We start from the raw sequence: 26486 nt of genomic DNA on the forward strand, positions 1-26486 counted from the left end.
GGCTATCAGATGTGCCATTTCATTCATTTTGCACCATTTTGCCCATTCAGTTCCAAACCAAAGCCACATCAGCTGTTGTCCAAAGGGCAAATCAACCCCTCAAGCATGCCTTTTAAAAGGCATTAAGTAGGAATGAATACTAATAGGGAGAGCGTTACTCTAAACATGAAAAACAGAGAAAAACAGTCAATTTACTCTGTTTCATCATAAATTAATTAAAATTAATGCTCTCCTGGACCATTTGCCTGAGGATGTTATCAAGTTCCTCTTCCAGTGTAATTCTATAGAATGAGCAGAGTTCTTAGATGACCACCAATTCAGGGTTTGCACCTTGAAGAACACAACTGGGCAGGATCCCCATAAAAAATGCTGCCAGAAAGTACAAGCACTCATCAAAACTGTTTGATATCAAGTGGGAACTGCCACAACACCTCAAGAGAAGTGATTTAGTGATCTTCAGACATGGAATGTGCAAGTCCTTACATGTTCCAGTCTCAGAAACCCACAGATGCTATTTGCAAGAGCATAAATATCATATATAATAATTTTCTAAAAGATTACAAAATAGGGCCCTGACAAACTGTGATAGAAGTAATGGTCTGCAGTCATCTCAGTTTATAGAGTATCTGCTTCACTATTTTCAATGTCTTCTTTGCTCCAAAATACCCAACTTTAGTCAATTACAGTCCGCAATACAAATATCTTGGGCCTGATTTCCAGAGCACCTACATCTCCCATTGACATGCCTCTGAAAACCAGGATTTAGCAGCTCTCTTGTTATCTGTAATAGGTATTTCAATTCAGGTAGAGCTTCCTCATCTCCCGTAGTTCAACTGTACTTCACAATATGGTCACTTGCTTTCAGGTATCTTCCCTCCTAGCCTAAATCTGCTCCCTTTGGCGAGCCATATCTTCCTCCCTAGCTAGAATCCTCATGTTAAACCACTCTCTCATCTCAGATCCATGATATTTCTCAAACAGCCTAGGTAAGGCTTCGGCACTTTAATCTGGAATATTTAGATTATCGGGAAAGAAAGATGCAAACCAATTTTTTAAACGATATACTGCCAGTAGTATATCAGTATTTTCGTTTCAACCCCCTGCAGAGAGCTGATCAAATACAAAAAGCAATTAGTGAATATTTTCAGAAATAAATGGGGTGAGAGTTGGGTTGGCTGCTATATGTTGCTCATTATTTGGCTGGCTGCTAGATATGCATGAAAATGTTTGCAAACCCTAAAAGCTTCATAAATTTCAGCATTTTACAAAATTCAACATTTATCTGACATTTGCACCAGAAATGCTTAGTTTACCACCTCTTTGATTAGCAACATAGAATTTGCTATTTTCCTGTTTTAAAAGGGTTCAGGCATCGATTCACAGAACAGAGCCTATGTCCTGTGAACTGAGGCTCAGTACTGCAAGGCCTAACCGAGTTAGGTGGTCTACGTCTCTAATCAAAATGGATTTACGCACCTAAGTGCTTCTGTTCTTTTTGAAAGTGAGACTTAGGCATTGCAATGCCGATTGCTACAATGCTTAAATAATTTTAAAAATCTGGGCCTAAGTGATTAGCCCTACACTGCAAACGATGAATAGCTGAAATGAACAGTTCACAAAACACCCCTTGATAAAAATCTGGATAAAATGCGTTTCCAGGAGCTATTCACGAAATATCAAATATATTAGCAGAATTCAGGATCTGTTTGCAAACAGAAAATGCAGTGAACAATTCACCCCGCTCTAGCCCTGGGCATTGTATCATTTTTGATTGGAAGCTGACCAAAGTGTGATCCAAGTCTCCTTGAATCCAAGTGCGCCAGTGCATCATCTCTAATAGAACAGCATCCCAACAGTCACAACTTCTCAGTCATGGCCCACTTCAAAGCCAAGAATTTTTATTTAAAAGAACTATAATTGGCACAATATTTCCCTGCTGGGCATAAATTTTAACAGCAAAAGCTCAAATACTCTTTTAGCCTGCATATACACAAGGCCAGTGCTGCTCCCAATTAGGCCAGGACAGAAGCTTGTAATAACTCAGTCTTTAACTGGATTTAGGCTATTTCCTGCAACCCTATCCAACTGCAAGAAGGCAGGCCAGTGTTTGAATGTAATAGAGCAGTCACCTTGGCAAATCCTCTATTGAATCAGCAGTGGAAGCCCATCATCCCAAGTAAATCTTTGAACTGTTTGACATTGATTAATGCCCCTCTCTCTCTCATCCACAGGCCCAATTTTTTCCAAGATATGGTCCAATATCTCTTTCCAAGATCACTTGAGTTTTCCCAGGCGACCACATTTCATTCCAAAATAAGACATTAAGCTTCAAGCCATGTCTCTCTGATTGGCTGAAAGCAGTCAAGATGCATAAAAATCAAGAGGTAAAAATATTAAATATCATCTCCAAAACAGAACAGCAATAGCTCAATTACAGCTCCCAGATGTTGTCAAAGAAGGACTGAAAAGAACGGAGGCATTAGATAGTTCAAAGGGTGTCTGGTTAACTCCTATAGCCTAGCTGAGTACATTAACTGGGCACAGTGGCAAAGCATAATCAGACAAAATCAAAAATATTTTGAAAAAAAAAATTAATTTTCACCATAGGCTTTCCCCCATAAATATATTAATCAGTATCACAGAAAAAAGTGGTTTTCTTTTCCTGTCAGCACCAAAACTACAAACCTTACTCTCTTTTTAAGACAACAGTCCAACATATTAGCACAGTAGGGAGCAGTGGAGGGAGGACAGGCAAGACAGAAGACGTGCACTGCAGGCAAAACCAGTGAACAACAGCACACTTGCCAGCTTTGCAATGAAAGTTATGCCTGGAATTCACCACATTCCCATAACACCATCCATTTTGCCACCAAAATGAGCAACATTTTTCTCTGAAAATGGTGAATTTGCACTTTGGAGCAAAACATGTAGTAGTCAATTTATTCAAGAGTAGCATATTTTGCCTTTTTTTCAACATACAGTCCAATTGCTGCTGGTGAAATTTCATCCATGACCAAAGTAGAAAAGTTGTTAGGTGACACAAGGATAGATTTGTACATCTCTTATTACAGCCAACTGGACACCCGCCTTTTAAACAAGAGTTCTTGGAATAGAGGTGGGAAGATTCAAGGACATTTTACCCTTCACAGAATTATTTTCATAGCAGCATCAAGAGGCACATAACAGCTTTGAGCACTCAGTCTCTCAGATCCCAAGTGTAAGTTTACAATTTAAACCAAATTGGTACAAACAGGGAAGCAAATATAAAGTTCTTGTTCAGAACTTAAATCTGTGCTGCTTGACTTTTCAAACTGTAAATATAATAGTTTTGCTATTTGTTCCAGTCTGTTCCTGTACCAGATTATTATTAATAACCATCACCATTCTGCTCTTACTTAGCACCCTTCGCTGAAGATCTCAATGTTGTTTGAAAACTATTTAAAAAGCCACACAGACTCCTTGGGATGTATGTAAATGTTAATTTACCTTCTGTGTAAAGTAGAGGTAAGTCAGAAATAAGGCAAGTCAAAACTCATTTCTGTGCAGAGGACCAGCACAAGTGGCTCAGTGGAATTTAAATGGGGCATAGGCCTGGAGTGGACCTCCTTCACAGAGCTGAATTGCATAGCGTCATACACCTAAGTGTGTTTTAACACAGGTATTGAAGAACTGTCTGCATGCTTAATACTATTATGGATAATGTATACATTACATAGGTACAGAAGTATTGGCAGCTTTTATTACATGCAACAAAATCTGCTGTACAAATATAAAAAGAAAAATCTGGAAATGCTATTTTATACTGATGTAGCAAATTTCAGCCCAAACTACGTCACATACTATAGGTCCCATCATGTGATATGCTGAGCCCCTTCCATCCTCCACTGAGGCCACAAAGGGTGGAGGGGAGAACCTCTCAGGATTGGCTTTAGCCACACACACAGAAAGCACTGAAATGTAGCCACCTCTGGGGTGCAGAGCAGAAGTCAGATGTATAGCAAATTACGTACTAGGAAGGAATATAACTAGTAAAGCTGAGTGAAATTTTTCATTTGAAACCTTTTTTCACTGAAGATACAGATGCAAAACAATTTATGAATTTGGGTCGATTTTGGCAAATTGTTGCAGTGGGGGGGGGGAAACAAATTGGAAGTTCAAAACTGTTTGGCTTTTCCAAAATAAAAGGTGGCAACATAGAATTTTGGAAAGTCTTGTCTTTGTAGAATTTCCTTCAATTTTACTGTAAACCCCAGTTTTTAAAAGTTTTTAAAACCTCCAAATTGAAATCAAATATTTTGTTTCAGGTCAAATGAAATGTTTTGGTCAACACAAGACAAAAAACTTTTGATATTTTCTTTCAGAAAAAAAAAATCAGAAACATTTTCATTTCTAATCAAACCAAAAGTATTTTCCCCCCAGTTCAGCCACTGAACAAAAAAACCAAAAACAAAAAGAATCACACAGCTCTAATAACTATTGCAGATTGCATTGCATAACAGTGGGAGGCAAGTAGTACATTTGGTTAAAGATCCTTACAAAAGATCCCCTGATGACACTTTTAAGTCCACAGAGAACAGAAAGGAGTCCTCATTATTTACTCTGCCAAGCCAGTGTTATGCTGGTGTAACTCCACACAACTTCAATCAGTGAGAAGAAATGTTCTTTGTTTTCAGAGAGCTTATATTTACCAGACACCAAGGCCTGGTTAAACTTAAAAACAGCTCAAATGCAATTGACAGCCCAGTTGGTGGAACAGAGTCCTCTATCATACTTGATATAATTTCAATGCAATTGCCTCATGAAAATAGCAACAACAAAAAACAAAAATACTGAAAAGCAAAAAAATGCTTTAAAAGAAATGAATGCATCCTAAATCTTCAGTAAAAGTGTCTTAGATTAAAGGTCAAAACAAATATTTAAAAGATTGGATTTTGCTACAGCCCTCAGCCAAATAGAAGAATTACACTCAAGTCAGTTGCAGAATTATGATTATTAAGCAGGAAAAGACAGATTTGTCTCATTTGCTAAGTACCCAAAATCTTGATAGAAAGGTGGAAAACTCAGCTTGGGTAAAACATTAGATCATGTATTCAGAATGCAGATCATCTGCTTAGGACATGGAGTTTATATCCACAGTAACCACATTGTACTATCTGCCAAAGCTAAATTGAAGCTCAAGTTTCAGAAGGAAAATGCACAGTAGAGAACACATTTATTTAAACTTGAAAAATGTTTTAATACTAGAAATTGAATTGTATGTGATGTGATAACACAGGTCTTCATGAACAGCCTAAAAGTAAATTAAAAAAAAAAATCAACTGACTGTAGATGGTTGATGAAGCGTGGCGTAGACCAGTGGTTCTCAAACTAAGGCTGCCACTTGTTCAGGGAAAGCCCCTGGCGGGCCAGGCCGGTTTGTTTACCTGCCGCATCTGCAGGTTCGGCCGATTGCAGCTCCCAGTGGCTGTGGTTCATCGCTCCAGGCCAATGGGAGCTGCAGGAAGTGGCGTGGGCCGAGGGACGTACTGGCCGCCGCTTCCAGCAGCCCCCATTGGCCTGGAGTGGCGAACCGCAGCCACTGGGAGCTGCGATCGGCCAAACCTGCGGATGCAGCAGGTAAACAAACCAGCCCGGCCCGCCAGGGGCTTTCCCTGAACAAGCAGCAGCCCTAGTTTGAGAACCACTGGCGTAGACCATTTGTGAAACTCAGTCATGTCATATTGATACTTCACATATTTGATAAGATATCAAATTAGTACACTCTGCCACCTTCATGTAAATAACCTACTACTGCAATTTGTCCCCATTAGATCAACAGGCAACTTGATGCCTGACAGCTATACAAAGCAAAGCAGAGCGTCAAAAATGGTAGTCTAACAATATGAAAGGGAGGTAAATATTTATTATTTGTACTACCATAGCATCTAGAAACCTGAGTCATAGTCCAGGACCTCAATGCGCTAGGTGGGAATATAACCAACATTTATGTACCAGAAATGTTATTCCTTGAACCAAAGAAAGCGCGTGCTGTGATGTAATTGCAGCACTAAAGCAGCAGTATTTTAGACAGTGAAAAATGTGCAAGTTTTCTATGCTTCTTTTATTGTTATTAAAAGAAGCACTGTTACCTTGACAACGGCTGTATCACATGAGATTTGTTATAGAAACCCAAATGTTACTTAGACTTGCACATTTGCAATCAATTTAGAGAAACCCATTGTGTGTTTTTTAAAAAAATCAGACATTTTCCCCTATGACTATAAGCCTACAACTTTCAACTTATTGTATTTTTAAATGCATGTGGCACCTGACTTATGCCCATGAAATCTGCACATTCAGCCACTTTGCACCCAGATCTGGTGTTTAAATGCATGATTTAGGCAGCCACATTTGAAAACTTCAGCATCACTCTTCTTTTATCCTTTTTTAAAAAAAAGTGTTAATCTTGTTTTAAGGGAAAGAATTGGATGCGGAAGGATAAGGAAGAACCAGCAGATGAGCCAATGGGAAGCAGATTGTGTGGTATGTTTGTTTTCTTTCTATTTTTCAATCAACATTTTGCCTCTGCTCATGGAGTGATGCTGGCAGCATCAACTAACCAAAGTACCTGACAAATCTCAGTACTTGTGTTGCGGAATCCTGGTGAAACTCAATTAGGCATTATGAAAAAGAAGGATCGTTGTCAATGTATTCAATTTTTAAAGTTCAGAAGTGGCCCACATAGGGGATGTTCTCTGTGTATAAGACTGGGGTCTGGATTGTGTCTGGGCTGTGGTTGTTTAGCTTGAGGAACACAAAACAATGCATGGAAAAACAGTGCAACATTTCAAAAAGGGAGTATTTTAAAATGGTTTCCCAGAGCAAAAGTTAAATATTTTTCTAAAGAAAAAATTTTTCCTCCAAGGGATATAGTGTGCTACATTTGGAGACTTGGTCCAATAATGTAAATGTAAAACAGAAGGATTTTAGTCCTGCTTTAAGTGCCAATCCCAACAAAACCCTAACTGTGGAGTTACCACTGATGCTGCCATCATGAAAGAAGAGTTGAGACGCATATGGCAGAAAGGAAGCTTGCCATTTGGGGGTCTATGCTAAAGAGATAAGGTTTTATTTGTATTTAAATACAGGAAATACCTTTAAACATTAATGTGACCTAGCTGAAAAATCCTTATGATAGCTGTTACATTAAAAAAATTGTTAAGAAAGGATAAGCAAATTTAATTATATAATTGAGGGCAATACGCATTTCCATCCTAGGCTAAACTCATGGCCTAATATTTATTTCCAGGAATGCCGGCAATTTACTAGAGTGGACAGATAAAGAGCTAGATTGAACAAGGCCTGGACTCTGCCTATTTAAAATATTTCATCCTTATTTCATTAGGTATGTTCATGAAGGATAGGTCCATCAATGGCTATTAGCCAAGATATTCAGGGATGCAACCCCGTGCCCTCGGAGTCCCTAAACCTCCAACTTAGGGTTACCATATGTCCGTTTTTTCCCAGACATGTCCGGCTTTTCGGCAATCAAACCCCCGTCCGGGGGGAATTGCCAAAAAGCCGAACATGTCTGGGAAAATGCCGGCCGGGCACTTCCCCTCCCGCAGCTGCTCTGCTCCTCCCCTGACTCTTCGGCTCTGTTTAAGAGCCGAGCTGCCCGAGCGCTGTGGGCTTCAGGCAGCCCCCTTGCCTCCGGACCCCAGCCGCCGGCCGGGCACTTCCCCTCCCGGGCTCCGGCGGCGCAGGGTCCGGAGGCATGGGGGCTGCCCGAAGCCGGTAGCACTCGGGCAGCCCGGCTCTTAAACAGAGCCGAAGAGTCAGGGGAGGAGCAGAGCCTCCGGCCGCGGCGGCTCTGCTCCTCCCCTGACTCTTCGGCTCTGTTTAAGAGCCGAGCACTACGGGCTTTGGGCAGCCCCCATGCCTCCGGACCCTGCGCCGCCGGACCCCGGGAGGGGAAGTGCCCGGCCGGGGGCGCAGGGTCCGGAGGCATAGGGGCTGCCCGAAGCCCACGCGCTACCGGCTTCACCGTTTGCCGGGCAGCCTCCTGACCCTGCGCCCCCGGCTGGGCGCTTCCCCTCCTGGGCTCCAGCTGCGCTGGGGAAGCGCCGGCCGGGAGTGCAGGGTCTGGGGGCTGCCTGGCAAACCGTGAAGCCGGTAGTGCTCGGGCAGCCCTTTTCGCATGGCTGGGAGTGGGAGGGAGGAGGGGGCGGAGTTAGGGCGGGGAAGGGGTGGAGTTGGAGTTGGGGCTGGGCTGCGGGTGGGAAATGGGCGGGGCCAGGGCCCGTGGAGGGTCCTCTTTTTTTATTTGTTAGATATGGTAACCCTACTCCAACTGCCAGAAGCTGGGACTGGACGGCAGGGGATGCATCACTCAAAATCGCCCTGTTCTGTTCATTCCCTCTGAAGTATCTGGCACTTGTCACTGCTGGAAGAAAGAATACTGGGCTAGATGGACCTTTGGTCTGACCCAGTATGGATGTTCTTATCTTTAACTCATTACTGCCTATTTGTTTGTTTACAAATGCACAGGTGAAGGTCTATGAGTCAGTTGAAACTTGCACCCTTAACTCTGAATTTCTTTCCTTTTATATTTGTAGCTCAAGCCCTCTAATGATGCTGTAAAACAGATGTTATTGTGCAGTATTTTACACATTGGTGTTCGATTTTAATCATAGCAATTGAAGGCCTTTTCCCTGTATTTGTTTCTTTAGGGCTGTTTGTGGTCCTAGGAGTTTCTAGATGGTATTGGTAACAACTGAAAGAAACTCCAGGGCAGGATTCATCTCCTAGATCAGAAACATCCAGGCATTCCTACCTGAAACTATTTAAGTCCTTTGTAAACTAATCATATTAACAAGAAATGGCATAGAGCAAACTAATTTGATCAACATGCTCACATTTCTAATATGTCAAAGATGTCTTTCTCTATATGTAAACTCAGCTCAGGGTGGTATGCAGGTGTCAGCACATTCAGACCATTACATCTATATAATACCTAGTCCAACAGGATCCTTATCTGTACGGAGCCTCTGGGTGCTACCAAATCATCAATAGAGAATATTAATAGTGAGGAAAGTTTTCAAATTGATTTTCTGATCTGAAATACAGAACACAGAAGGAAGATTGGCAAGTACATGGTAAATCATGCCAGTGTGAGGAAGTGCCTTTTTAAAAAAGAAAAATTGTCCTCGGTCTGAGAGAGAGCGAGAGCGAGAGAGAGAGAGAGACTGGCAAGGTAAAGGAGAAGAGGTCATGGAGACAACTGCACCACAGTTTACATGGGAGTAGAGAATGAGAAGACAGAAACAGCAGCCAAGTGCCCGCAAATTAAAATTCATCTTCAAGGCCTCCTCAAACCAAAAAGTTGCAAGGAACAGCCCAAGACAAAAGTAGAATTCTGTAAGCCTAAAAGACACTGGTAACATCCACAAGACAACAGGAAGAAAGGACAGCAATGCTGCTCTTATCGCTAAGATTTTAAGAGCGTTTGCACTAGTTACAGCCCTCTTAAACCCTTGCCATTGTCCACCTAAGAATCCCAAACTGGTTCTCTCCAGACAGGAGTCTGTGATAAGAAAGAAAGGGGAGGCTTGAAACAGATTTGATAAGTCTAAAGCATGTCATTGCCTAAGGAACAGCATCCTCAGTTCTGTCTATTCGGAGGCTTACGATATACATTAAGAATAGCTTGTCACCGGCTATTTGAAAGAATCATGCTTATTACATTCTCTCCTGGAAGAAATCATATTCTAGCTACAGCATCAGAGTAACTCCAATTATGCTGATGTTTTGGGGGTCCAGATGGTGTGGCTAAGATGACAGTTATTTTACCTTTATAATACACTGTGCAGTGAATGACAGTGTAAATTACAAAGACAAAATGACTCATCTACACCATCCCAAGAGGCCACCTGTTACAAAACAGTGGTAAATGTAAAGAAGTGGAGGTTGAGAGAAAGATTGAGCCCATGTATTAGAAGTCTGCCATGGCTTCTTTTGCTTGTGTATTAATTTTTCATGTTAACCTCAAATTCTATTAAGCAAGTTGTGTTTACACTCATTTCACATGGTACCAAAAATAACCCAAGGCAATTACCTTTGTTTACAGGAGCTAATGAAAAAAGAGTTTTCAATGTCCGTTTTGCCTGGCTTCAAAGCTTCTTTGCAATTGAACACCACCTCCAACAAGTGCCAAGTTGTGCTTTTTAGTTTGGTTTACATTACACAGGGATGAATCTATTGTCTCCATCCTATGGGATAAAAGAGTAATCTTTACCCAACAGAAAAGAGGAGCATTTTATTCTTAGTCTATCAGTGTTGATTCTCAAAACAAAAACAAACAAACAAAAAAAAAAAAAAAGTAGGTAAAGAGGGCCCAACATGAACTGAAAGCCACTAGTGGTCTATGACCTCACAAAACTACTATGCAATATGTAATGTACTGGATTTCCACTTGTAAAATTGTTACTATATCTCCATCGCTTTTCTGAGCACCCAAGGGGCTACAGAGTAGCATCTCAGTTTCCTTCTTCAGGTGCTACGGCTCTGCCTGGTTTTTTTGAGTTTTTGATTTGGAAGACACCACTACATGTTGTCTTGCTTCCCTTTTCATTATCAGCACCCCATAGAAAAGCTTGTCATCCAGCAGTCTCAGATAGATATCCCAAGTAACAAAATCCCTTTAAACACACCACTGTTGTACATTTGTCTGGCGGAACAGAAACTTCTTCATCAGGAAGCTGAACAAAATTTCACCTTGTGCTTTAAACACACGCAAAGTCTGTAAAACGTTCTACATATCTTTGCTGTTTTACGATACTGAGCTGAGGTTGTCTATTGCCTAACTGTCTCTCTAGCTCTACTTCAGATGAAACCAGAAGAAGAGTGTCACAATAACATTACCAACTAGGAACAAAAAGAAAAACATTCAGAGAACATTTTAGATTTTTTTAATTGTTTCTGCAGCCAATAAAAACAGACCAATTTTTGAATAGTTTTGATAAGCTTTGGACATCATGAGAGGAATGATTCATCATAGCGAGAGTCCTTTCATCTCTCTTTTGCAGAAAAGATCTACCAGTAAATATGAATAGATCTTCTGGGATTAGTTGAAAATAGAGTGTAAACAGTTCACCCTTCCCCTCCATGTACCATACTGAGTCTCTTCTGAACTGTGACTTTTTCATCCTTCACAAAAAAGAGCCAGTAGTTATTTGGCAACATCTGCATTTAGAAAAGGAGAATTTTAAGCACAGTCACTGTCTAAGCACTTCAAAGAGAGGCAGATCCCAGGAACTGGATGGCTCATTCAAATATGGACATTTTCAGTTTTAGATAACCTGTATGAAACTTGCCCCAAAAGTTGATCACAGCTGATGGATATTCAGTAATTTGGTAGTCTCAGTCCAGTTTCACAGGTATCCATATCACAAACATGCTAATCTTAGCATCCTTGTTGGCTGTCTCAGCAGCAAAGTCAAGGCCAGAATGGATATGGAGACTGAACTAACTTCTCAGACTTAGAACTGATTTCTCCCAGATCAAGGCTGAGATGCAGCATGGAGCAATTTGCCACTTGCACTGTCACACCTGTTTTATGGATAGATCAGCCTCCAGGGCTGTCAGTCTTCCACTTTTCAGGAGCACTGAAATATACTTTAAAGGAAAAAGAGGCAGGGCCAGCTCTAGGCACCAGCCCTCCAAGCATGTGCTTGGGGAGGCAGCTGGAGGGGGGCGGCGCTCACCCGGGGAGAGCGGGGCCGCGGCCGGGCTCACCGCCCTCCCCCCGGCGCTCCGGCCGGTTGGGAAGAGCGGGGCCCCAGCCGGGCTCTCCACCTTCCCCCGGCACTCTGGCCCCCGGGAAGAGCGAAGCCATGGCGGGCTCACCGCCCTCCCCCCGGCGCTCCGGCCGGCCAGGGAGAGTGGGGCCGTGGCCGGGCTCGCAGGCCTCCCCCCGGCGCTCCGGCCGGCCAGGAAGAGTGGGGCCGCGGCCGGGCTCGGCGCCCTCCCCTGTCGCGCTCCCCGCCAGCGGGCGGGGGGGCGGCGGGAGGCTTTTTTGCCTGGGGCAGCAAAAAAGCCAGCGCTGGCCCTGAAGAGAGGACAGGAAAGAGACAGGTCCTTCTGTTCCCAGGTATAGAATATTAATAGCAAGTCTTCCCTCCGTGTATTGAAAATCACCTCATTCTGGCACTTACTTTGAACTCTGCTAAGCAAGTAAAGATATGTATCACACATACAGTTACTGTTTTAATTCTCTTTTTGAAAATTTGCCGGACATATAGCCTGTTCCTTTCAGCATATGCAGTCACTGGGTTACTAATTGCTGCTTGCCATCTAGGAATATGCAGAGAGGTCAACTGGTGTCATGTGATGTGATTGTTTAGAGCCAGTTGTCTGGTTCTTTGACAATGCACTCAGCCAAACAGTGTTGAGAGCTTCGGAGACTGGAACTGTAGAGGAATTAAAATGGCAAGAGATTATGCTTATTCGCAATGTTCAGAAATATAGAGCATTTATATGATTTCACAATCTGAATTTAAATATTGAGAATGAGCTTTGCCTCTTTCTATGTTCAAGAATGTGCTAAACATACCGTAGGATCACAATGCTTACAGCTATCTCAGCACTCTCACAGTGTTGTATGCTTCAGGCACCTGTTCAGTCCCTTTACTATGCTCTTTAGTCCATTTGTATAATCAACTTGGTTTTCTTAAAAGATTTAATACCATTGAATTCAGTTACATTTAATAGAGGGTGTTTAAGGGTCAGGCTGATTCACACTAGTCTAGATTGGGAATAGGGAGATAAGCACTCTGTTTAAAATACATCAGAAGTCATTGAGAAACACTAAAATCTGATGATATTTTAGTTTTCTAAATGAGGAACTTGATCTGTCTGATTTTCCCAGAAGCCTAGACTAGCTGATCAACACTACAGACCTATAGTAGGATTTGTAATAATCCCACCAAGCAACAGGTTATATGGACCACCTTCTTCCTTAAGCAACAGACTAAGTCTCTGCCATTGTAAATTCCTCTCTGACATATGGTATGCTGTTTTTAACTTGATTGGTCCACCATTTTTACCTGTCCATAGCCTCTCAGAAGCACTGGACTGGAAGGGACCTCGAGTCCAGGAGTAGCTGTTTCGAACCTCATAAAATATTGAGGTGCAGTGAGTCCACCTCTGCCTTTCCTCAATGACCCAATTCAACCCATTTGACAGAATCTTAATCTGCACGCTAATTATATTGCTATTGTCCTCTGGTTTGATAGTTATAAACTATAGGACCATGGGTGTGAGGGGGGAAAAAAGCCACTTGAAAAAGAGTGCAAACTTTGCTCATGCTGCTGTTTTTTCCCCATTCTCTCCCCTCTCGATAACATCCCCAAAATTAAAGATAATCAGGGGGGAAAAAAACAAACAATCTTATAACAAATTTCTCCCCCATTTTCCCTCAAAGTTATTGAAATTTTCTGACCAACTTCACTTTAAGGTCCCGATCTCTCACCAAGTGAGCTATGAGAACTTTGCAAACAAAGTATCCCAAATACTAGATAATCAAATTAGAACAGAATCACTTCATTCTGATCGACTCTGGCAACTAAGACAAAAGCCAATGCCCCATGTCTATTATTATTTAAAACCAGTAGTATACATTACGAAGACAAATCATGAGAGAATGAAAAAACACTGTCACAGAAAACTGCTCTGGCCAATACTACTACGAACACAGAACAATATATCACAGGAAAGGGGGGGGGAAACTTTCAGAGTTTTGGTTCTAGGGTGAAAATGGGTTGTATTTATTTTTATATCTGGCTGTAATAGATCAACGAAAGTTATATACAGCGAAACACCTGTTAAGTAAAACCAAGGATAATAGTTGTAAAAAAAAAAAAAATGTAAATGGATTATATCTAGAAAAAAAATCACTTAGCAATATTAAAAAAAGCCTTGGAGAGACAGAGTGAGAAGTAAAAGAAAAATTTAGTTTTCTTTTTTCCAAGATACATAAAACACAATGTAATGGATGACCAACATAATATATAACCCCAAAACATTTACATGGCTATCAAAAAATAATTTTCTGCATTTGTACTTGAATAGTGGAAACATAAAATTGCAGTTCTCTTACAAGAATGCTATTCCAAGGAAAAAATATTCAGTCCTTCTAAAGTTTTCCTAACAATACCCTGTCTCAAGTTTCAGGCTCAAAAATGTTACAAAACATTACCTGAACTCTCACAAAGTGCCAAGCAAGCATAGGCCTAAAACATTTAAAAATATGGTGCAATTTAGAAATGTGCTTTTGGGTCAAATGCATCTTGTCATTTATCATAGCTCCTTGTATTTCTGCCTTTTCTAGTTAATAGGTTCTGGACATTTGGTCCAACTTTCACAGAGGCCTATTAGAAGTTTTCATAACTGTTTTCAGACATTTTCACTGAACCACCATTGTACTGGTTTGTGATATATCTTTAAAAGCAGGATTACAAAAGTGCTTTCCCAGAATCTGCACTAAAAGCCAGAGTAGCACAAAACCTATAGAATAACTTAAAGGGGCCTCTTATGAGGTGAATTCTCCCATGCAGTCTGTTGAAATATTCTGTCTGGTCTAGTCAGGGCCTCCACATACAATGAGCTATTACCGCAGCTTATCCCCTGAATTCTCCCACCAACCCATCACAGTAGCGATTAGGCAAAACCTTACTGCTTGTTCTAGCATTAGCAATGGATGCACTAGCAGGCTCTATTTTTGTTCAAAAAAAGTGGAAACAGTTTTTGCTTTCTAAGTGCTTACATCTTCACTGCATGTAGGCTTTTGAAGATGCACATGTTTGTTACTTTATCTCCTGGCTTAAAAGGTTCTTTTTATATTAAGACTTTATAGCTTGCCATTTCCTTTGTGTTTCTGCTTTGATGGTTTGTTTTGTAATTCCTGTTTGCCAGCAACATGTCTTAAGTGCATGTCAAGCAGGTAAATATAAAGATAAAGATAACCTGCCATATGTACTATGCTAGCTCTGGCCACTATTGGATATCTTGTTAATCCATGGGATTTCAAAATTACTAACTTTAAAAAGTGTTTGAGAAGGGCTTGAAATGAGACTGTCTATTTGCAATCTAGGTAATCAAAGGGAATTTCTAATCTAGCCAACACTTTATTCAGACAACTCTTTCCACTCCCTCATCCCAATCATTTACTCCTCCTTGAGAGCCCTTATTTTATGGCAGGGTCACTCTCCCATCCTTGGAAGGATTTTATGTAAAATCTGTATCAAGTATCTGTATTCAGATATCAATTGTAGGCACTTCTCCATACCACAAATAATGCCTAAGCGCTGATTCTGCTCTCATTTACAATGGTATACATGAGGAGTAACTCAAAGTCAGTGGAATGAAACCAGTGAGATAGCAGGATTTGGGTTAATTACACTGAAATTCAAGGTATGCTGTAATTCACCCCCAAACCACTGGCATAGTACTCCAGCATAAAAGGTTTGAGTACCACACTGCATGTGAAAAGTAGAACTGAAAAATGCAAGAGGATGAAGAAATGCTAAGGAGTGGAATTTGCTGTAAATTTTGAAATGCAAATGTGAAGGGTAATCCTCTTTTGCAATATACATTCAAACAAGGCGTTTGAAAGCTAAAAGAAATCTGACACCTTTCCCTCTTTTTTCACCCATAGGCCTGGTCTACACTATGACTTTAATTCGGATTTGGCAGCGTTAAATCGAATTAACCCTGCACCCGTCCACACAACGAAGCCATTTCTTTTGAAATAAAGGGCTCTTAAAATCGATTTCTGTACTCCACCCCGACAAGCAGAGTAGCCCCAAAATCAATATTGTCATTTCGAATTAGGGTTAGTGTGGCCGCAATTCGATGGTATTGGCCTCCGGGAGCTGTCCCACAGTGCACCATTGTGACCGCTCTGGACAGCAATCTGAACTCGGATGCACTGGCCAGATAGACAGGAAAAGTCCCGCGAACATTTGAATTTCATTTCCTGTTTGCCCAGTGTGGAGAGCACAGGTGACCACAGATAGCTCAGCTCAGCAGCACAGGTAACCATGCAGGCCGATAATCGAAAAAGAGCACCAGCATGGACCGTACGGGAGGTACTGGATCTGATCGCTATATAGGGGGAGGATTCAGTGCTAGCAGAACTTCGTTCGAAAAGACGAAATGCCAAAACTTTTGAAAAAATCTCCAAGGGCATGATGGAGGGAGGCCACAATAGGGATTCAGATCAGTGCCGCGTGAAAGTCAAGGAGCTCAGACAAGCCTATCAAAAAACAAAGGAGGCAAACGGTCGCTCCGGGTCAGAGCCGCAGACATGCCGCTTCTATGCCGAGCTGCATACAGTTCTAGGGGGGGCCGCCACCACTACCCCACCTTTGACCTTTGATTCCGAGGTGGGAATAATCTCATCAGCTACACCTGAGGATTCTGCGGACGGGGAAGAGGAAGAGGAGGAGGACAAGCTTGCGGCGAGCACCCAGCACTCCATTCTCCCCAACGGGCAGGATCTTTTTCTCAGCCTGACTGAAGTACCCTCCCAACCCTCCCAAGCCAGTATCCAAGACCATGACCCCATGGAAGGGACCTCAGGTGAGTTTACCTTTTAAAATATAAAACTTGTTTTAAAAGCAAGCGTTTTTTAATGATTACTTTGCCCTGAGGACTTGGGATGCATTCGTGGCCAGTACAGCTACTGGAAAAGTCTGTTAACGTGTCTGGGGGTGGAGTGGAAATCCTCCAGGGACATCTCCATGAAGCTCTCCTGGAGGTACTCCAAAAGCCTTACCACAAGGTTTCTGGGCAGTGCAGCCTTATTCCGTCCTCCATGGTAGGACACTTGACCACACCATGCTAGTAGCAAGTAATCTGGTATCATTGCATGACAAAGCCTGGCAGCGTATGGTCCCGGTGTTTGCTGGCATTCAAGCAACATCCGTTCTTTATCTCGCTGTGTAATCCTCAGGAGAGTGATATTGCTCATGGTAACTTGGTTGAAATACAGGAATTTAATTAAGGGGACAGAGGTGGCTCTTCCTACTGAGCTGTTTGCCTGTGACTGAAAAGAAATTCTTCCCTGCAGTTAGCCAAGCGCGGGGGGCGGGGGGGAAATAGGCCCTGAGCTTTTCGCATTTGGCTAGCAGGGATCTTCTCTGTTACCAGCCACGCGGTGGGGGAGGGGTACAGCGATCATCCGAGAGAATTGGATGGGGGGGGGGGTTAGACTGTTTTCTGCTGCTGAAGGTTAACAGGAAAACCGCAGCAGTCAATGGGCTTTGCTTGCTATGTGGGAAAGGAGGGCACAGAAGCCGAAAGACAATGGCTTACCATGGCCGCATGCAAGCTGAATTCTGGTGCCCGGACCTGCGTCTGTGATCTCTAACACCAAAGCCACAGGCACTCAATATTAAGATGGAAAATGCGACCTTGTACTGAAATCACATGTGCTATGTAATGTGAATAGTGTTGTTCACCATGAAAGAGTATAAGCATTGTTCTGTAAAATGTATCATTTTAAAAACTTCTCTCCTTTTTTTCAACCCTCCCTCCAGCAGCTGCAAATTTTTCAAGCCTCCCTCCTCCGTCCCAAAGGCTATCTCAGATAAGGCGGCGGAGAAAGAGGACACGAGATGAGATGTTCACGAAAATAATGGAATGCACCCGCAATGAAAGAGCTCATTTGAATGAGTGGAAGGACACAGTATCTAAATTTAGGAAAGATGCCAGTGAATGTGAGGTCATGAGGGACGCTCGAGATGAGAGGTGGCAGGCTGCAACCCTGGGGCTGCTGCGTGATCAAACGGACATGCTCTGGCATCTGGTGGAGCTTCAGGAACGGCAGCAGGATAATAGACTGCCGCTGCAGCCGCTGTATAACCACCCTCCCCCCTCACCATGTTCCATATCCTCCTCACCCAGACGTGTAAGAACGCGGGGGTGGGGGAGGCTCTGTGCACCCACCCACTCCACCCCAGTGGACAGCCCAACCAAAAGGCTGTCATTATATTGAATTTTTTTTAGTGGCCTTTTATTTCCCTCCTATCCTCCTCCCAAACCTCACCCAGATTACCTTGTCGGTTCGCTCCCTATGTTTATAATCAATTAATAAAGAATACATGAGTTTTAAACGATAGTGACTTTATTTCCTTTGAAAGCAAGCTGGGGGAAGGGGGAGGGTGGGTTCCTTACAGAGAATGAGTCAATAAAGGGGGCGGGTTTTCATGAAGGAGAAACAAACAGAAATTTCACACTGTAGCCTGGCCAGTCATTAAACTGGTTTTCAAAGCTTCTCTGATGCACAGCGCTTCCTGGTGTGCTCGTCTAATTGCCCTGGTGTCTGGCTGCATGTAATCAGCAGCCAGGCGATTTGCCTCAGCCTCCCACCCCGCCATAAAGGTCTCCCCATTACTTTCACAGAGATTGTGGAGCACACAGCAAGCAGAAATAACAATGGGGATATTGGTTTGGCTCAGGTCTGAGCGAGTCAATAACGATCGCCAGTGACCTTTTAAATGGCCAAATGCACATTCTACCACCATTCTGCACTTGCTCAGCCTGTAGTTAAACAGCTCCTGACTCCTGTCCAGGCTGCCTGTGTATGGCTTCATGAGCCATGGCATTAAGGGGTAGGCTGGGCCCCCAAGAATAACTATTGGCATTTCAACATCCCCAACGGTTATTTTCTGGCCCAGGAAGTAAGTCCCTTGCTGCAGCTGTTTAAACAGATTAGTGTTCCTGAAGACGCGAGCATCATGAACCCTTCCCGGCCAGCCCACGTTGATGTTGGTGAAACGTCCTTTGTGATCCACAAGTGCTTGCAGCACCATTGAAAAGTACCCCTTGCGGTTTAAGTACTGGGTACCTTGGTGCTCCGGTGCCAAGATAGGGATATGGGTTCCATCTATCGCCCCACCACAGTTAGGGAATCCCATTGCAGCAAAGCCATCCACTATGACCTGTACATTTCCCAGAGTCACTACCTTTCGTAGCAGCACCTCAGTGATTGCTTTGGCTACTTGCATCACAGCAGCCCCCATAGTAGATTTGCCCACTCCAAATTGATTCCCAGCTGACCAGTATCTGTCTGGCGTTGCAAGCTTCCAGAGAGCTATCGCCACTCGCTTCTCAACTATGAGGGCTGCTCTCATCTTGGTATTCTGGTGCTTCAGGGCAGGGGAAAGCAAGTCACAAAGTTCCAAGAAAGTGCCCTTATGCATGCGAAAGTTTCACAGCCACTGGGAATTGTCCCACACCTGCAACACTATGCGGTCCCACCAGTCTGTGCTTGTTTCCCAGGCCCAGAATCGGCGTTCCATGGATAGAACCTGCCCCATTAACAGCATGATCTCCAAAGCACCGGGTCCCGCGGTTTGATAGAATTCCATGTCCATATCCTCATCACTCTCGCTGCTGCAGCCTACTCCTTGCCACCTGGTTTTGCAGGTTCTGGTTCAGCATAAACTGCACGATAACGCACAAGGTGTTTACAATGTTCATGACTGCTGTCTTGAGCTGAGCGGGCTCCATGCTTGCCGTGGTATGGCGTCTGCACTGTTCACCCAGAAAAAAGGCATGAAACGGTTGTCTGCCGTTGCTTTCCTGGAAAGGGGGGAGGATATTCCCAGAACCACCCGCAACAATGTTTTTGGCCCCCATCAGGCATTGGGCTCTCAACCCAGAATTCCAATGGGTGGAAGAGACTGCGGGAACTATGGGATAGCTATGGGATAGCTATCCACAGTGCAGTATTCCAAAAATCGACGCTAGCCCCGGTACATGGACGCACACCACCGAATTAATGTGCTTAGTGTGGCCGCATACATTCGACTTTATACAATCTGTTTCCAAAATTCGAATTATATAAATTCGGATTAATCCCATTGTGTAGACATACCCCTTTGTCAAGCACATGTGATTTCTGTGCAAGGTCGCATTTTGCCTCTTAATATTGAGTGCCTGTGGCTTTGCTGCTAGAGATCACAGATGCAGGTCCGGGCAACAGAATTCGGCTTGCATGCGGCCATGGTAAGCCATTGTCTTTCAGCTTCTGCGCCCTCCTTTCCCACATACCAAGCAAAGCTCATTGGGTGCTGCGGTTTTCCTGTTAACCTTCAGCAGCAGAAAACAAACTAACCTCCCCCCCATCCAATTCTCTGGGATTATCACTTTATCCCTCCCCCCACCGCGTGGCTGGTATCAGGGAAGATCCCTGCTAGCCACATGTGAAAAGCTCAGCGCCAATGCCCTCCCTCCATCATGCCCTTGGAGATTTTTTCAAAAGTTTTGGCATTTCGTCTTTTCGAACGAAGTTCTGCTAGCACTGAATCCTCTCCCCATATAGCGATCAGATCCAGTACCTCCCATACGGTCCATGCTGGTGCTCTTTTTCGATTATCGGCCTGCATGGTTACCTGTGCTGATGAGCTCTCTGTGGTCACCTGTGCTCTCCTGTGCTGGGCAAACAGGAAATGAAATTCAAATGTTCGCAGGGCTTTTCCTGTCTACCTGGCCAGTGCATCCGAGTTCAGATTGCTGTCCAGAGCGGTCACAATGGTGCACTGTGGGATAGCTCCCAGAGGCCAATACCATTGAATGGCGGCCACACTAACCCTAATTCGAAATGACAATATCGATTTCGGCGCTACTCCGCTCGTCGGGGAGGACTACAGAAATCGATTTTAAAAGCCCTTTATTTCGAAAGAAATGGCTTCGTTGTGTGGACGGGTGCAGGGTTAATTCTATTTAACACTGCTAAATTCGAATTAAACTCATAGTGTAAACCAGGCCTAGGATAGCCCTGCAAGTTTCCCCCATATTAATCCACCTTCAGAGCTCACCTCTTACTTAAAAGGGGAGGGAGCGGGAGGATATCCCTTTCTGATGATCCTGCTCAGGGAGGACAGTTCCTTCTCTGTGTTTATGTTGGTCTCTCTATGGAGACTATTAAATAGTGCCAGTTATGATGGGGGTTGTGAAGCAATCACCCATTCATCAGAAACTGGGCTGATATCCAACAGACTTATTTCATGTATGCTCCAAACTACTATCAAGTTGTTAATTACCACTGCCCAATTCCAAAGCAGTGACCTAGACATCTAGTCCTGTTTCTTTCTTAGCAGTCGTAACAGCCAGGCCTTCTTAAAAAGAATTTTTAAGTTCCAATCTGTTACCTCAACCTATGCAGACAAAACAGTTATAAGAAACACCATTCCCCTGTCAAAGGAATCCTGACATCCCCACTTTCAGCCATGCACCATATAGAAAAGCTCTTGCGCATCATGATTATTATGGGACATGCAGCTCTGATGCCATTGACGCAGGACTTGACTTGATCTCAGGGATCTGTCTAATCTTCCTGCGGGCCAACTAATTGGCCAAAAGAACCAGAAAGGTGAGTATAAGCAGCTCCTTCTCTCAATATGTCCCCATAAAGGGCCTAATCCCAAGCAGGATACTAAGCCAGCACCTTTAAAACAATGACAGAGTCAGATTCTACACCCACTGAGGTCAATTTGAACTGAATTGCAGGATCAAGTCCTAGATCACAATGATGCAAATCAAAATAAAAAACCAACAAACATGCATTGCACCTGAGTTTTGTACTAATGCAATGTTTCCCAAACTTGGGATGCCACTTGTTTAGGGAAAGCCCCTAGTGGGCCGGGCCAGTTTGTTTACCTGCCGCATCTGCAGGTCCGGCTGATCACGGCTCCCACTGGCCACAGTTCACCGCACCAGGCCAATGAGAGCTGCTGGAAGCGGCGTGAGCTGAGGGATGTGCTGGCCGTGGCTTCCAGCAACCCCCATTGGCCTGGAGCGGCGAACCGCGGCCAGTGGGAGCTGCAATCGGCCGGATCTGCGGACGTGGCAGGTAAACAAACCGGCCCGGCCCGCCAAGGGCTTTCCCTAAACAAGCAGTGTCCCAAGTTTGGGAAACACTGAACTAAAGTAGTGATTATCTTGGCACTGCCTAACTACATATCAGTGAGGTTGGGAAAGGAATGATTGCACAGCTTTATCTTCCATCTTCTGAACTTAAACGGGACTAATAGTGATACAGCAGCCCAAGCATTTGGTGAATTCATTTACTTAGTGCTCAGTTAAATTAGATCATGTTCGAGCACTGACTATTTAGATGGTAACGTCAGTAAAACAAGTCGGGTAAACAAATTTTCAATTCTGAGTGACCAACATTGGATTTAGCATACAGACACTTGTGAAATCATAGGACAATTAGCACTCAGAATGTTAGGATCTGACAGACTGTTGCTAAAGAATAATAAAAATGTCCATATCCACAGAAGAGCATAGGAAAGATGGTTCAAAACGCGAGTCCCTGTTTTGCAGAGGGAATTAAAGGCATGAACCCTCCAGTTTTCCCTTGAGAACAGGATAGAGGCCTGAAAATTGATGTTCTTTCTTGCATGAAACGGATGTAGAGAAATTCTGGGTTGGATCTATATTTATTGCCTAGGTTTCTGACAGGAGGGACTGGAACAGGGTCCTTCTAATTTAGTAGTTAGGAAGAAGGTTGTGTATGATGTCCAGTGGGGTTTTCCCTCTTCCTCCCATTCTTTCCACCAAATACAGGTGAAGTGCAAGACTTTTTACTTGGTAATGAAGGATCAAGATAACTATAGCTCTGCTCATCCAAGCTTTGCATCAGCTGAACTCTGTAGGTGTTGTTAATTTTGAAATGTACTATTTGAGCAGGGAAACTTTGTGCATGAACTCTGAAATTTCCTTCATTTGATTTGGGTGCTGGAGCTGAAGAATATGCAAGTGGGATACAAACAACTCACTTGGTTGATCATTTGTACTTTTGATTTTCTTTCATTTCTTGACTAATCAGAAATTGATTTATTCTTGTAGTTAATGATTCTTACACAATCCAATATACAGTCCAGCTCTTTCGCTCACCGCTTTAAATGAAGTGATATAGATTTTTAATCAGATATGCTGGAAATTGAAAAATGGAATTTAAGGAAGTTTTTCATAGCACTAGAGTTTGAAGTGTTTTTCTTTGGATTTAATGTCTCCCCATAGGTCTCTGGAGTAACAGAGGACAGACAAAAGCCCAAACTACTATAGTATTTTGTGTTAAGTACCTTTCAACACCTGACATTAAATGCTGTCAATTCTTTTTTTTAAATAATACCTTGTCCCCTAGGGGTATAAAAGCTGTTTGGAACATTTAAAATTTCACTCCAACCCTTGTGTTTGCGTGCTTGGTTATGTGTCTGAAGCTTTTGAGTTTTGAAAGAATTAAAAGAACAAGTGACAAGAAGTGCCATACATTTATGTCTTTTAGGAGACTCAATAGTATCTATTAAATAGGAAATCTCTCATCCAGCCACCTTCACCAACTAAAAACAAAAATCCCACCCTAGGGATAGATTGGGCTGCAACAAAATTATCTTGTCCTCAATCTGCTCCCTACCAGGAAAGCATAAAAATTATAGTGAGCTTACATTGCAAAGGTAAGGGGTGTGTGATATCAGCCTCCCTACCTCTAAAGAGTTCTGTTACCCCATATTTTTAAAACACTGAGGTCCTGAGTTAAACATATAAGTGCAAAAATGTATTGTACATATTATATTCATCTCTAGGAAGACTGTAATATGGTAACAGTAAACAGTACACTATATAAAGGACAGGAAATGAAGAATATTGTATCCAATGAAAATTACAAGCAGGAAGGAAGGGGAATTATTTAGGCAGACAGTCCTGTAATGATCTGTGCTAGAATTTATGCCAAGATATGAAGAATTAGCACCATTACTCCTGGAAAAAAAATAAAAAAAAATAAAAAAAACCACGCACACACACCACATCACCAGGAGCCAGGTATTTCCTCTCCTCTGAAAGCAGCACCTGCAGGATCATTGTCCCTTACCATGCTGTTTCAGGCCTGAATCAGAGAGAAGCACCATTTAAATTATTGGCACTACTTCCTGTAGCAACTGGGTTTATCCTTAGAGATTTCCAATCCAAGAATTGAGTTAACCTGAGCCTCCCACTACTTAGCTTGCAATCATAGCTTGAAGCGATATGACTGGGCTATTGTCAGTCCATTATTGTAAAAACAAGAAGTGGGTTTTCATCTATTTTCCCCAAAAAGGACCTCTTTTCCCTTTTCTGCCCTCCCGAGCTGCATTTATCAGGTAATTACTTAAGGCCATTTTCATTTCCTCCTTCGCAGCCTTTCACCAGTTCCATGCATATACACAGACATTTGGTTGCATGCTGTGCCTCATTCCCATACAGTATCAAGGAGAACATGATCAGTGGGAGGAAATAATGTGCCTAATCTTCCTGCTGCTGAGGCTTGCCTTCACAATTTGTATTTTGCATGGGTGTGAGTCTCTCTGTGGCTGCCCCATATGTTCTTATATTAAACAACAGGCAGTTGGGCAACTGGATTCTGGGTGCTGTGTCACTGCTTTTGTTATAGATTTAATTCACTTTCCTTCTTTTATTCTTGTGCATCAGTGTTAGAGGCAGGAGACCCAGTTTCCAACCACTCCCAAGCTTAAGAGTCTCTGTATTTCCTCCAGATACCCTTTTAAAAAAGGTTTACTTTGGAGAAGAAGCGCCTATGTCTCACCCTTGATTACGAACCTCAAATGACAGTGTCTTTGACATAGGCGCTACTGCTGCCCTTCCTCTCTGCTTCTTTCGTTTCACCTCTCTGCTCCCTACACTAGAGTGAATAATGCTTTTTCCCCTTTTGTTAATTTCAGTGAATTAATTCAGGTCAGTTTTACAGACTCAGCCAGTTCACGGTGCTGAAATTCCCACAGAATTCTGTGGGGGGTTAGTTTTCTGTGAAAGTTTCCAGATTAACTGCAAGAATTAAGTCAAAAAGAAATTGTCATTTTTACACAGCAGCATGTACAGTTAGTATGAACAGGATTTGTTTCAGCCCAAACAGAGAGCACAAATTATACTTTCTTCCTTTCTAGAAGGCCCAAACATGGTTTCACACCAACTGACAGTGGTAGTAATTAATGTAAAGGTTCCCTGGGGTCTTTTAACATCCTTTCTTAGCTTTTGATGGCTTAGACAGCCACAACCTGTGTTCCCTTTGACTATCGATGAAACTGGGGGGGAGGGGGGAAAGCATTTAAACACAGCATTGGGTTTTCTTTAAACTCTCTAATGAGCTCTAGATAAAGCAGAGAAGCTTTTACTGAGGATTTTAAGAAGCACTTTCCCCCCTCAATTGTTCTCCCAAGGGCAAAGTATTTCTGTCTCTTCATAGACATATGAATTCTAAGAACAGCTTTAACAAAGCCCAAGAGCACTGTTTGTGTCAAAATGGGATCACATCAGAGATGTGTGGTATGACCATTTTTACCCTTATCAACTTGGTGCAATTTGCTCCATTTCTATTCACATGTAAAATTCAGGAAAAAAATCCTTTGCCTGATTTTAATGTATTGGTTTATTTTAATCACAGATGACATGTCAACTGCTCAATAGTAATTCAGAATTGCTAGCCCATGCAAATAGTGCACCCACATGCCATTTCACTTCTAAGGGGGGGTAACTTCATCTATTGATTAGAGCAGGGGGCTGGAAAATGGTTTGCCACTGATTTGTTTTGTGATATTGGACAAGTCACTTAACCTCTCTCTGGCTCAGTTTTTACTTATGCTAAATTGGGAAATAATCACACACCTTAGCTAAGCACTTTAAGACTCCCTGATGAATGGTGCTGTGTAAGAATGTGGCTGAACTGACTTCCAGCTCCAATTTGATGTCGTTAGCATTGACATGTCAAACACCCAGTATGGAAGCAAGATCCATTCTAACTGATTTGTATACATATAGCTATAGATATAATTACATTTAAAAACCCTACATTTAAAAAGCATTATTAAGGTTGCAAAGTTAAGCACAAAAAATTAGGAGATGTCACAATTAAGATTGCCTGTGCATCCTTAACTTGGCCTCCTTGTAAGTATGCATTATGATACACTCTTTAATTACACAGTCGCATATGATTTTTTTCCACACAAACCCTACCTCAGTTGTTGACTGCAACAGTCTTTTTGTAAACTAAGACCTGACTGCAGTGAACTGCACATGGTTGAACACACCTATACCCATAATGAGTAATGGCAGGACTGGGGCCTAAAAGTTTAACTACTAAGATGGAGAGTAGGTTATGGCCTTTGTGCAAACCTCTCATTGTTATAAGTGGAATATCCTGCTGGTGCATTGGGGGTGATCATGTCCCTAACTCCATAGCCCTGTCTGGCCCATAGACTGCAGTTGAAAAGAAAAGAAAAAAAAAAACACAGACGTAACTTTTCCCTCTCTGCAAGAGTTTGACAGCCTAGCTCTTTTGAATTAACACTGCATTATATTCAACTGTGTCATTCTGTATAAAATGAAATACAGTGTAACAGCTTACATTCCAAAACTACCAGTCATATTTCTGATCAGATTCT

The 26486-nt window shown here is 42.7% G+C and overlaps 1 protein-coding gene across 9 annotated transcripts in view; it reads left to right on the forward strand.

The window, feature by feature from the left end:
* The window catches only part of LOC128843913 (uncharacterized), a 59377-nt gene extending 41217 nt beyond the window's left edge, over nucleotides 1-18160 (forward strand). For 5 of the 9 annotated variants that reach the window (XR_008446387.1, XM_054041050.1, XM_054041052.1 and 2 more), the window contains 3 exons: nucleotides 6456-6522; nucleotides 15695-16620; nucleotides 17580-18160. Coding sequence is in view for 8 of the 9 variants with exons in the window: in XM_054041050.1 (XP_053897025.1) it covers nucleotides 16227-16620; nucleotides 17580-18037 (852 nt within the window). In the remaining variant the exon portion in view is untranslated. Of the gene's footprint in view, nucleotides 1-3399; nucleotides 3505-5764; nucleotides 5893-6455; nucleotides 6523-15694; nucleotides 16621-17579 lie in introns of those variants that run through there. The other 4 variants (XM_054041051.1, XM_054041048.1, XM_054041049.1 and 1 more) reach the window with 2 other exon arrangements.
* The last annotated feature ends 8326 nt before the right edge of the window (nucleotides 18161-26486 follow it).

Source organism: Malaclemys terrapin, chromosome 10, assembly GCF_027887155.1.
Source record: "Malaclemys terrapin pileata isolate rMalTer1 chromosome 10, rMalTer1.hap1, whole genome shotgun sequence".
NCBI lineage: Eukaryota > Metazoa > Chordata > Testudines > Emydidae > Malaclemys > Malaclemys terrapin.